The 12,640-nt window shown below is 40.4% G+C and overlaps 1 protein-coding gene across 8 annotated transcripts in view; it reads right to left on the reverse strand.

Annotated features, from left to right (window-relative positions):
* SIRT3 (sirtuin 3) overlaps window positions 1-12,640 on the reverse strand; it is a 40,310-nt gene that overhangs the window by 24,373 nt on the left and 3,297 nt on the right. For 3 of the 8 annotated variants that reach the window (XM_077115201.1, XM_077115204.1, XM_077115203.1), the window contains exons 2-4: window positions 4,429-4,620; window positions 4,100-4,332; window positions 2,550-2,650 (exon numbers count right to left, since the gene is read on the reverse strand). The exons of 2 other annotated variants lie outside the window; for them this stretch is intronic. In XM_077115201.1, coding sequence (XP_076971316.1) covers window positions 2,550-2,650; window positions 4,100-4,332; window positions 4,429-4,475 — 381 coding nt within the window. In that variant the 5' untranslated portion in view covers window positions 4,476-4,620. Of the gene's footprint in view, window positions 1-1,476; window positions 2,527-2,549; window positions 2,651-4,099; window positions 4,333-4,428; window positions 4,621-6,764; window positions 6,832-12,640 lie in introns of those variants that run through there. 3 more of the 8 variants (XM_077115205.1, XM_077115202.1, XM_077115208.1) reach the window with 3 other exon arrangements.

The raw sequence follows: 12,640 nt of genomic DNA on the forward strand, positions 1-12,640 counted from the left end.
GGTACCCCATGATTTACTAGCCAACGCCACAAATCTCAGAGATGATGGAGCTAGTCTCACAAATTAATTTCTCACTATTCTGGTAAAAGGTGCATCCTCCGAACATTCCTGGGGTGTCAGAGCAAGCTTTGCATGATAAATCCACTCTAACATTCCAATCTCTCTAAGCCTCAGGATCCCCTCATCTACATTATACCAAAGCAGTTCTGGCATTTCAAACACAGGTAATGTCACCCACCTTTTGATCCATGTTTCAACCAACCATCCAAACAAACTGTTAATGCCTTTTCTAACCTCTCGAACTATAACACTGAATGCAGAATCTCTGCTTAGTGGGCCCAAATCAATAAATTCAGCCTGATCCAACCTTACACTCCTCCCACAATTATCCCACACCCTTAAAATCCATTGCCACACATATTCCCAATTTCTGTCTATATAAATTGGAAAACTCACACAGTTCTTTTGGAGTATAATGTACCTTCTCATGTGTGATACTTTGTACCTCACCTTTAGGGGCCTGTTGGGATTTTAGTCTAGTTATAGGACTGGAAGAAATGAGGGGTGGTGGGGGTGGGTCATGAAAAGAATTAAAAATATCTTCCAAGCCATTTGCTTCAAGGCATTCATTTGCAGTTTCATCTGGTGAAACAGGATTAATCGCTCTAGGGCTAATCCCTTCAGGTGGAGGTTGGGTGGCCAACTCCTCAAGGCAGACTAGAGGTGGGCGGCTATGTCCTCAGGGCAGACTATCACAGGGTTATCTAGGGAAGACTCAGCATGACCTAGGGTTTTAACCTCACCCCGACATCATTATCAATCCATATGTCAACATCCCATTTTTCAGGGTCCCACTCCTTTCCAATCAGTGCCCTCACTTTAACGGCAGACATCATGCAACGTTGAGACTTCACTTTAAGTTGTAAAGTTGCTACTCTAACAATAAGATTCTGAGTCTGATTTTTAGAGATCTCAAGTCTACGGCTACAGGAAATAAGACTTTCCTTCAGGATACTCATATGTTTACATCTGTCAGACGGCACTTAAGCTTCTCGTTTGAAGACTTAAGCCCATCCCTTTCACTCCTTAATGTATCCAGTGTATCTAACAACAACCAGACAACATCTTTACACCTCCTATTTCCACAAAACTCTGTAAAGGCATCAAAAACATTATCTCTCAGAGCCTAGCTTCATACAAGCCAAGCATTAGAAGAATAGAATGGTGATATTTTGACTATTTCTTTTGCCAATTCACTCCATGGATTGGGAGTGTCATTCTGATTACGGGAATCAGAGTCCTTAGTGACTTTTAAGTCCAGCCAGGGTAGAAAACCATTCATTAAAACCCATGTTTAAGATTCTGTTTCTTAAGAACCACTCCTAGTACCAAGTTGTATAGTTAGGGTTCTCTAGAGAAACGGAATCAACAGGAAATATTCATAAACATAAAATTTATAAAAGTGTCTCACATAACCTTAGGAACGTAGAGTCCAAAATCTGTAGGGCAGGCTGTGAAGCTGACGATTCTGATGGAGGGTCTGGACGAACTCCACAGGAGAGGCTTGCTGGCTGAAGCAGGAAGAGAGCCTGTCTCTTCTGAATCTTCCTTAAAGGTTTCCCATGATTAGATTAAGCATCACTCATTGCAGAAGACACTCCCCTTGGCTGATTACGAATGGAATCAGCTGTGGATGCAGCCGACGTGATCATGACCTAATTCTATGAAATGTCCTCATCGCAACAGACAGGCCAGCACTCGCCCAATCAAACAGGCACCACCAGCTGGCCAAGGTGACACATGAACCTGACCATGACAGGGTGTAAGACGGGAATCACTTCTGCATTACTTTTTTTTTTGTAGGCTTTACGGTGGGGTCACACTTCATTCTTTTTCCATGTGACTATCCCATTATTGCAGCACCATTCATTGAATTTTTTTTTTCTGCAGGGGGTGGTTAGGGAGGCCTGCATGTGTCTCCTGCATGGCAGGCAAGAATTCTACCACTGAACTACCCTTGCACCCACTCTGCATTACTTTTAATGATGAAACTAGAAACCTCTTAAATTGTCCCATAATAGATGAATGGCTAAATATACATACTACTAGTTATTAAAAGGAGTAAGCAAAACTGTTAAGTATTGACACAGATGTCCATGAAATTCTGCTCAGTAAAAAAACAAATTGTAGAATATTAAATTTAATATGGTCCCATTGCTGAAAAATTTTTCTTTAAATGTGTGTGATATATACATAAAAATGCGGATGTGTGTTTACATAAACCTCTTTTTTTCTTAAACGCCTAGAACACTGCACACCAAACTTAAAAGTAGGCTGTAGGACCTGGGTAAAGGAAGATTCATTTTTCCCTTGATATTTCTGTACTTTACCTTTTTACAAGTGGATATTATCTTTACCATTTAAAAATAGTATTTTCACACTACTATTATTTTATTGTCCTTCTGATACACGCTAATAAAATGACACTTTCCCAGACAATTCCTGCCATATGCTGCAAAAGGGAAATAACCGTCAGTGTGATAACTCACCCGGAAATCCTCCCCTGGGAAGGATCTTCGACAGACCATGCAGGTGGCAGAAGCAAAGGTGCCATGAGCTTCCACTAGCTTGGAGGCAGGGATGCCCGCTGCTGAAATTCAAACCCAAGGTAAGTCCTGCTGCCTCCAGGATGGCAGCATAAGCCCAAGAGGCCAACTTCTGCTCTTGGCAGGCCTCCCAGGAAGTCACAGCCCCGCAAGAAAACCTGATGGCCCCCTGCATCACCTTAGGTGGCACTACATAAATCACAAGCAGGTACAGGAGACAAGGGGCTCCCACCTGGAGCCAAGCATAGTTAAATCAAAGTCTGTAACAGCAAAATGCCAGAGTGATAGGAAACCTTTTCTATAGGAAAGTGGTGGGGGAGGCACAACACAGCAAATGGTATATCTGAAAGTGGATAAATGGGAAACTTAAGGTTGTATATATGTTACAGAATAAACATTTTTTAAAAACCCACAGAATTATACAACATAAAGACTGAATCTTGATGTAAACTATGGACTATAACTAATAGTATAAGTATAATAATACTGCTTCATAAATTAGTAAAAAAAAAATGCAGGGAGAATGTAATGTATATATGTTACAAGAAAAAACAAAAGCAGAAAATTTTGATCTATGTTCAATAAATTACATCCACTGCCAAGGAATATGTATTCTATCCTACAGATGCCAAATAAGAGCAAGCGGATAGAGGCACCATCCCAGCTGCCTGCAGGCCCACTGTCCCCTAACAGTGTCCTCACTCTGCAGGGTCACACCAAGTGGTTCCCAAGAAGAGGTGCAGGCCCTGTGAACAGCTCTGATGGGGGGAGCTCCCATCAGGCCCGGGGGCAGCCCTGCCAGGCCCTGTGAGCAGGCCCATGGACCGGGTCTCTAGGGAGCCCCCATAAGGCCCGGGGGCAGTCCTGCCAGGTCCTGTGAGCAGGCCCATCGGCCGGGTCTCTGGGTAGTCCCCATCAAGCATGTGGGCAGCTCCGCCAGGCCCCAGGGGCAGCCCCACCAGCCCTGTGGTTCCAGCCACAGACTCCCTTTACTGAGTGAGAACTTCCTGGGTTCTAAGTGACTACTTTTCTCAAACCACAATACCGATTGACATATTTATCATTAATTGAAGTTATAATGGGTAGGATATGCTTCAAAAACTCTTGGGTGAGGGAGAAGGGTGGGAGAACATAGACAAACAAGAAGTGGTCATATGGTGACAATGACTAAAACTGGGTGAAGGGTACATGAGGTTTTATAACACTCTTTTTTTACATGCATGGAAAATGCCGTAATATTTTTCAAATAATTTTTTAAAATATCATATCAGTTTAGCAAGACTAGACATTCTCAATAGCGATATGAATTCTGCCTGAAACTCATGGTCCAGCAGTTTTGTCAGGAGAACAAAAAAGATCCACCAATGAAATTGCACAATGGCCCTAAACACAGAGGACATTCTTTCTTGGAACAAAGCCTAACTCCTTGGCTCACTGGCATGAGGCACACGCACTTCCCTGCAGGACAGAGGTGTGCCACGGCAGGTGCTCACCTCTCTCAAGCCCGTCGATGTTCTGGGTGTAGAGGCGCAGAAGCAGCCCCTTGTCATGGAGGAGGCGGAGGAAGTAGTGTGTGATATTGGGCCTATATCTCCCAGGGTACAGCTCCTTAGTCAAAGCGAAAAATGGCTTGGGGTTATGAAAGAAAAATGTGAGTTCAAAAATGGCTTCGGGGTATGGGAGGTCATACTGCTGGAGATTGCTGTAAAGGCCACTCCCCGGAGATCTGCAAAGAGAAAAAGAGCCTCTAAAAACCCTTCAGAAGACAGGGAGAAGTTGAGGCAACCAAAGGACGGTGAGGACAGAGGGAGACTGGTGGCACCTGAAGTCGGGAATCCCACTAGGTGTACTGATGCCAGCCCCTGCCATCACCACCACCCTGTGGCAAGTTCTGGTTCGAATCAGCTCAGCTATGTCCTGCAGGGAAAACTTCTCCTTCTCGCTGTTGCCTCCTCTTCCAAAGATGCCTGAGATGCCAGCAGAAAAAGAGATGGTCCTTCTATCACCTGTAATCCTGACAAAAAAAGCAAATAGTGACAAAGTTAAAAGGTGATTTGTTCTCACAAGCAGTGGGGACAACCAAAGCTACAGGCTGAGCCCCCAGTCTTGGAGTTTGTTCATGTGAAACTTAACCCCACAAAGGATAGGTCAAGTCTGCTTAAAATTGGACCCAAGAGTCACCCCCAAGAGAACCTCTTTTGTTGCTCAGATGTGGCCTCTCTCTCCAGCCAACACAACAAGCAAACTCACCACCCTCCCCGTCTACTTGGGACATGACTCCCAGGGGTGTGGACCTTCTGGCAATGTGGGACAGAAATCCTAGAATGAGCTGGGACTCAGTATCAAGGGATAGAGAAAACCTTCTTGACCAAAACGGGGAAGAGTGAAATGAGACAAAATAAAGTGTCAATGGCTGAGAGATTCCAAACAGAGTCGAGAGATTATCCTGGAGGTTATTTTTAAGCATTAAGTAGATATCACCTTGTTATTCAAGATGTAACAGAGAGACTGTAGGGAACTGCCTGAAAATGTAGAGCTGTGTTCCAGTAGCCATGTTTCTTGAAGATGATTGTATAATGATATAGCTTTCACAATGTGACTGTGATTGTGAAAACCTTGTGTCTGAGGCTCCTTTTATCTACCTTGTCAACAGACGAGTAGAAATATGAAATAAAAATAAATAATGGGGGAAGAAATGTTAAAATAAATTTAGTTTGAAATGCTGGTGGTCAATGAAAGGGAGGGGTAAGGGATATGGTATGTATAAATTTTTTTCTGTTCTCGTTTTATTTCTTTTTCTGAATAGATGCAAATGTCCCAAGAAATGATCATGATGATGAATATGCAACTATGTGATGTATTGTGAATTACTGATTATATATGTAGAATGGAATGATTAAAATAAGAATGTTTGCATTTGTTTGGTTTTTTGGTATTTAAAAGAAAAAAGGTGATGGCAAATCCCATGCCAGCAATGACAAATGCAGCTCTACCCTCCTCAGTTCCTCTCCCCCCGACCCACTGAGAATGTCCAGACATTTCCCAGTGTCCCCCCCACCCCGCCCCCCTGCCACAACTGTTCACCTTTCTCACAATGGATGACTTCTGGGCTAAAACAGAAAGCTGTTCCAACTCACAAACAAAAAAATTCTGGTGACTAAGAGCCGTACGAATAAGGAAAGTATCACTTCATAATACCCATTACCAAAAGCCAGTGATGATAAAAGAAGGCGAGTGAGAGACGTCAGGGCTCTGCCCCCTGCAGAAACTTTGGGCAATCAGCAAAAAATGGCAGAAACATCTCCCTTAAAACTCCAAAAAAATAGTTTATGGAACTACTAAGTTTTACCAACAGGGAATCCCCTGATACTGTGTCAAATATTAGAGACTCTCAAATCAATAGGCCATGGCTTCAATTTTGAGGCTTGATCTTGTGAAGCTATGTAGGTAGCACAGAAGTTTAGACTACCTATAGGCATGCCTAAGAGTTACTTCTGGAGGACCTCTGCTGTTGCTCAGATGTGGCCTCAGTCTCTCTAAGCCCAACTCTGCAAGTGAAATCACTGCCCTCCCAACTACATGGGACATGACATCCAGGGGTGAAAGTCTCCCTGGCAGCGTGGGAGATGACCCCCAGGGATGAGTCCAGTGAGTCCAGCCCTGACACCATGGGATCAACAATTCCACCCTGACCAAAAAGGGGAAAAGAAATATAATTAATAAAGCATCAGTGGCTGAGAGAGTTCAAATAGAACCGACAGGCTACTCTGGAGGTCACTCTTAGTCAAGCTTCAGTTAAGACATTGCTACCTAACATAACTTGCCAAACCCCAACCAAAACCATTCTAGCTAATCCTAAAGAACACCTAGGGCAATATATAAGATTCTACAAAGACTCCATGCAGTAGTGCAGCTACTGCAGACACCTACAACCTCCACTTGGTTCCCTGGACCAGAGGGCCCAGCCTCTCCAGGACATCAGATAGTTTCATCTCCCTACCCCATATGTGCTGGTTTGAAAGGATGTATGTAGCCTAAAAAGCCATGTTTTAATCCTAATCCTATGTTTTTTAAAGACAGCCATTTCTTCTAATCTAATTATTCAGTACTGCATGCTGGAAACTTTCATTATAATATCTCCATGGAAATATGACTCACTCAAGAGTGGGTGTTAAACTGGATTAGGTGGAGAGGTGTGGTGGGTCTTGATTAGTCTATTGCAATCCTGTAAAAAAGGAAACATTTTGAAGAAAGCAGGAGATTCAGAGAGAGCAGAGAAAGGACGACAGAGCCAGGAGAAAGCCACAACAGAGAACACCGCAGAACCACAAAGCTGAGAGCCCACTAGCCAGCGACTTCCGGAGATGAAGAAGGAGAACGCCTCCCAGGGAGCTGGAGAGGAAGCTAACAGATGACACCGTGTTCACCATGGGCCCTTCCAGGCAAGAAAGGAACCCTGACTATGTTCTCCATGTGCCTTTCCACTTAAGAGTGAAACCCTGAACTTCATCCGCCTTCTCGAATCAAGGTATCTTTCCCTGGATGCCTTACTGGACATTTGTAAAGACCTGCTTTACGTGGGACATTTCCATGATCTAAAAACTGTTAACTTGCAACTTACTAAATTCCCCTTTTTAAAAGCCGTTCCATTTCTGGTATATTGCATTCCGGCAACTAGCAAAGTAGAACACCTATTATTGACAGCCCCTTCTAACATGAAAAAGTTAGAATGGCCATAGCCTGAACACGCCTAAAGAGTGGGACAGAAAGATAAATGATGGTGGAGTTATACAGAGACAGGAGGGTTTAGCAAACATATATGACTGCTGAATCATCGAACTGATTTTTTTAAATTTATTTATTAATTAAAAAATAAAGAAACAAAATAAAACAACATACATAATCCGTAATTCACAATATCATCACTTAGTTGCATATTCATCATTTCTTAGAACATTTGCATTAATTCAGAAAAAGAAATAAAACGAACACAGGAAAGAAAGGAAAAAAAAAAAAAGATTATACCTACCATACCCCTTACCCCTTGCTTTCATTGATCACTAGCATTTCAAACTAAATTTATTTTAGCATTTGTTCCCCCTATTATTTATTTTTATTCCATATGTTCTACTGCTTTGTTGACAAGGTAGATAAAAGGAGCATCAGACACAAGGTTTTCACAATCACACAGTCACATTGTGACAGCTGTATCATTACTCAATCATCCTCAAGAAACATGGCTACTGGAGCACAGCTCTACATTTTCAGGCAGTTCCCTCCAGCCTCTCCATTACATCTTGAATTAATAGGATGATATCTACTTGATGCATAAGAATAACCTCCAGGATAACCTCTCCACTCTGTTTGGAATCTCTTAGCCATTGACACTTTGTCTCATTTCCCTCTTCCCCCTTTTGGTCTAGAAGGTTTTCTCAATCCCTTGATGCTAAGTCTCGGCTCATTCTAGGGTTTTTCTCAATCCCTTGATGCCGAGTCTCCGCTCATTCCATGAACTGATATTTTAGTCTCTAGTACCTTAGAGCAGATAGAAGTAAAAACCTAAAATTGTGGAATTGTAACCCATGTCAAACTCTGAAATCTGTTCTACAACTAATTGTGCTGCACTTCAAAATTTGTTGCTTTGTTGTTTTTTATTTTTTGTTAAAAAAATTGATTGTGGGGCGGGCCGCGGTGGCTCAGCGGGCAAGAGTGCTTGCCTGCCGTGCCGGAGGACCCCGGTTCGATTCCCGGCCCCAGCCCATGTAAAAAACAAACAAATAAACAAAATATAATAAAACAAGAAAACGTTTAAAAATGTTTCCCTTTCTTCCTCCCTTCCTTCCTTCCATCCTTCCTTCCTTCTCTGTCTTTCCTTCCTTTAAAAAAAAAAAAAAAAAAAATTGATTGTGATGATAAAAAAATATTTACGCCTTCTAGCCTCCTATATTCTAGAGCAGCTAGAAGGAAAAATCTGAGAGGATGGCATCATAGCTCATGACAAACTCTGGCTGCCATCTGTCCTGTAACTACTTGTCAAAGACGGCTTTGAAAACTATTGCTTTTTTCTTTCTTTGCTTTGTATATATGTTACATTATATAATTAAAAAGGAAAAAATCTAATAGAACATATAGTTCAGAGCATAATCCTCTATGCTACCCTTTCCAATCTCAGTTCTATATACCAGAGATAACTTCTTCAAACTATTTCCCATTTCACCTCTTCTGTGGCTACTTCCAAGGGAATAAATTATATGCTTAACAATGTTTAGACATTATCTATTGACTTCCAACTACGAACAATGAGAATCTAGGACTTATTTTAGCCCCAAGACCTCCCAATCCCCCTCCCAATTTTTGATCATTATATTATTATTTTCAATTCTTCTGATGATGATTAAATTTATAATTGTATATTTCCTATGCTGAAAATTGCTTCTCTTCCCCTAGATTAAATAATTCATGCTCATGAATTTAAAAAGCGTTTTTCAAAAAATGTCTTAAAAGTTAAAAAAACAAAGAAAAATAATAGTAATCTGTACTCTTACCACCCTGAGACATTCACCATTAACAAGTTGGTGACCATCCTCCATACATCTTTGTACAGAAAATTCACAGGAATACAGAAAGTTTAAATAAATTGGATATCATAACTGAAATTTTAGAGTAGATGCTTAGTCTTTTTTACATTATTACTTTCCCTTCAGTCTTCTCAATTAACCAGTATTAATAACTCTGTGCATACATATTTTTCCATACCTTGAATGGATACCTTCACACCAAAGATGTGTGTATATATATGTATAAAGATGCATATATGTACATACAGATATATGCTCACACTTCACGTTTGTTGTTTTTTGTGTGTGTGTGAGATAACGAGTCATGTACTTTGCAGAGTCTTGCTTTTGTCACTTAACCATGCTTTGTGGAAATCTCTTCAAGACTATCGAAACAGCTCAAACTGCTTATGTGTACTATTTATTTTAATAAAAAGTACTAAATTGCTTTCAATAAGGTAATAAGACTTCATATTTTCGTTAACAATGTGAGTACCCTTTCTCCCACTTTCCCAAATTAAATGCAAGCTCCATGATGACAGAGAATTTTGTCCCTTTTGTATGTTCAACACCTAGTACAATGCCTGGCACATGTTAGGAACTCAATAAATATTTGCTGAATAAAAGAATGTATGAATAAAGAAATGCCACACACACAAAAAAATAGTTAAAGAATTGCAGTAACAGGGTGAGCTTCAAGTTAAGAAAAAGGCTATTTAAAAGTGGTACGGTTGGAGCCTGCCCATGCCCAAAATAAAAAAGTGGTAGGGCTCAGGTGCATGGGTGATTCAGTGGCAGAATACTCACCCTCCACATAGGAGACCTGAGTTTGATTCCAGCACCATGGCCCCTCCCCACCCACCCCCCAAAAATGGTAGGGTCTTTCAGCTCAGCGAGAAGCCTGCCCGAGCTCCCAGCATAGGTCCCTGGTCATTTCGGAGGGAGAAGGCAAGTTGTCTGCCTGGGGCAGGGGATCCTTGGCTGGAAGGGAGGGAAGATTTAGAACTGGGTAAACGAGGGGAACTCTACGGCCTAAAGGATCAGGGAGGTCCCTATGCTCTGGCTTGGAGCGCTGAACTCCTAAGGATAAACCCTGCAGGAGAGCACCTGCTCTGGCCAATCTGCAAAGACTGGGAAGGTGTTTTCTCTCTCTTTATTTATTCATTTATTTATTTATTTGTTTTACCTCCTGACAATCAAGGAAGGCTCTGTCACAACACTACTTGGATACAAGCTTCTTTAAGGGAACTGAAGCCTCAGAGTCTAAATTCTAAACACAATAAAATAACAAAATGTCCAGTTTTAACAAAATATTACAAAATATACAAAGAAACAGGAAAGAATGGCTCAAGCAAAGGAGAAGACTAAAACATTAGAAACCTCAGTGGTCAACAACAAATTCTTAATAGAAAATATAGGTAGGGAAAGACTTCCTAAACCAGACAAGCAATGTCTATTTGAGAGAAGGCTGGCAACTGCAAATATATTAAAATTTAATAATGATTATTAATGACACTTTAAAAGACATGCTAAAAATTGGGAAAAGAGATCCACAATATACATGACTAATGGAAGATTAATATCATGAGTGTATAAAGACCTTCTTCAAAAACATATGAAAAGCCCAAACAACACAGTAGAGAAATGGGCAAAAATTAAAAAAAGCTTTACAAAGAAGAAGGAACACCTATCCAATAAATACACAAAGAGACACTCAACATTAGTGGTGAGGAAATGCAAATCAAGACCAAAACAAGACATCATTTTACACTCGGGCAAAAAATAGTATGTCTGACAACACCAGGTATCAGAAAGGCTATGGATCCACTGAACATCCCACGTACACCAGGGAGAGTGTGAACTGCGCTATGGATCCACTGAACATCTCACGTACACCAGGGAGAGTGTGAACTGCGCTATGGATCCACTGAACATCTCACGTACACCAGGGAGAGTGTGAACTGCGCAGCCATTTGAAAAACAGTCTGGCACTACCTTCCAAACTGGAACTTCCACATACTCTTTGACGCAGCAGTTTCAAGAGTGTACAAGAGATGTGTACAAAAATTAATACGGAAGCACTGATCATAATAAGCAAAATCTTGAAAATGTCAAAAATGGCCATCAAGAAAAGAATGGATGAATAAACGGCAGGATAGTCACAGAATGGATTATTTTAGCAACAATTTAACAGTCAAAATGAATTAACCAAAGCAACACTTAATAAAGTTAAGTTTTGGAAATATAATATTAAGTGAAAAACATACTCCCAAAAGATTATATAGTGCACGATGGTTAATTATAAACTTAAAAAAAATTTTATGAGATAAAGTGCAGAAAAATCATGTAGAATGTACCGAGAACAAGCAGGCAGAATATGCAGTTTCCATAACCCCTATATTATCAGCCTTGTATATTATTGTGGTACACTGCTTACAATTGACGAAAGTATATTATCACAATCGTATTATTAATTATAACCCATGGCTTACATAGGGGTCATCCTTCGCATTGTACAGTTCCATGTTTGTTTGTTTTTTAACTTTGTTTATTGTATAATATAACGTATACACAAAGCAAACAGAGAAAAAGCAATACTTTTCAGAGCAATCTTAGGCCTTTACCTCTAGCTGCTTCAAGACACTGGAGACCAAAAGAAATATCAATTTAACGATTCAGCAATCATATTTGTTTGTTAAACCTGACCTTCTCTGTATAATTCCACCACTACCTTTGATTTTTCTATCCCTCTCTTTAGGGGTATTTGGGCTGTGCCCATTCTAACTTTTTCATGTTGGAAGGGACTCTCGATAATATGGGGTAGGGAGATGGAACTTGCTGATAATTATAAACTTTTAAAACCTAAATTTAAGATGTACTTTTTAAGAGCACATAAAAGGACGCCTGATGAATTTAGGTGGCAGAAGGATGCACTGAGAAATAGACTGGCGAACGACGGGGTGTACTTAGGAATAAATGCTGTGCTGCTATAAAACGGAACGAAGTTGTGAGGCATGCAACAATGTGAATGAATATGTGGGACGTTTGGTGAGGCAAAATAAGCCTCAAACAAAAGACAACAATGGCATGGTCTCTTTTAGAAAATGCCTATAAGAAAACAGGGGCCTAGACTGTAAGCTTTTATAGCAGACACTTTAAATCTGGAGGGGCGATTATTAGTTCTGGATTTCGAGAGGCTGTTTATTCTTTTTTAATCATTGTAAAGCCACTATTTGCACAGTTAAGTTTTATAAACCAATTTGAAATTAAAGCAACAAGGAAAAAAGATCTACATATGTGGATAGCAAAGTTCTTTAAGTATTAAAAAACTAACTTAAATACCTTAAACCCATTTTTTTTAGTTTTGTTTCTACATTACACTCTTTATTTTTAACTTTTTTTTTAATTGTATGGTATAACATATATACTAAGAAAAGAAAGAAAAAGCAATCGTTTTCAAAGCACTCTTCAACACAT

Source organism: Tamandua tetradactyla, chromosome 9, assembly GCF_023851605.1.
Source record: "Tamandua tetradactyla isolate mTamTet1 chromosome 9, mTamTet1.pri, whole genome shotgun sequence".
In the NCBI taxonomy this organism is placed as follows: Eukaryota; Metazoa; Chordata; class Mammalia; order Pilosa; family Myrmecophagidae; genus Tamandua; species Tamandua tetradactyla.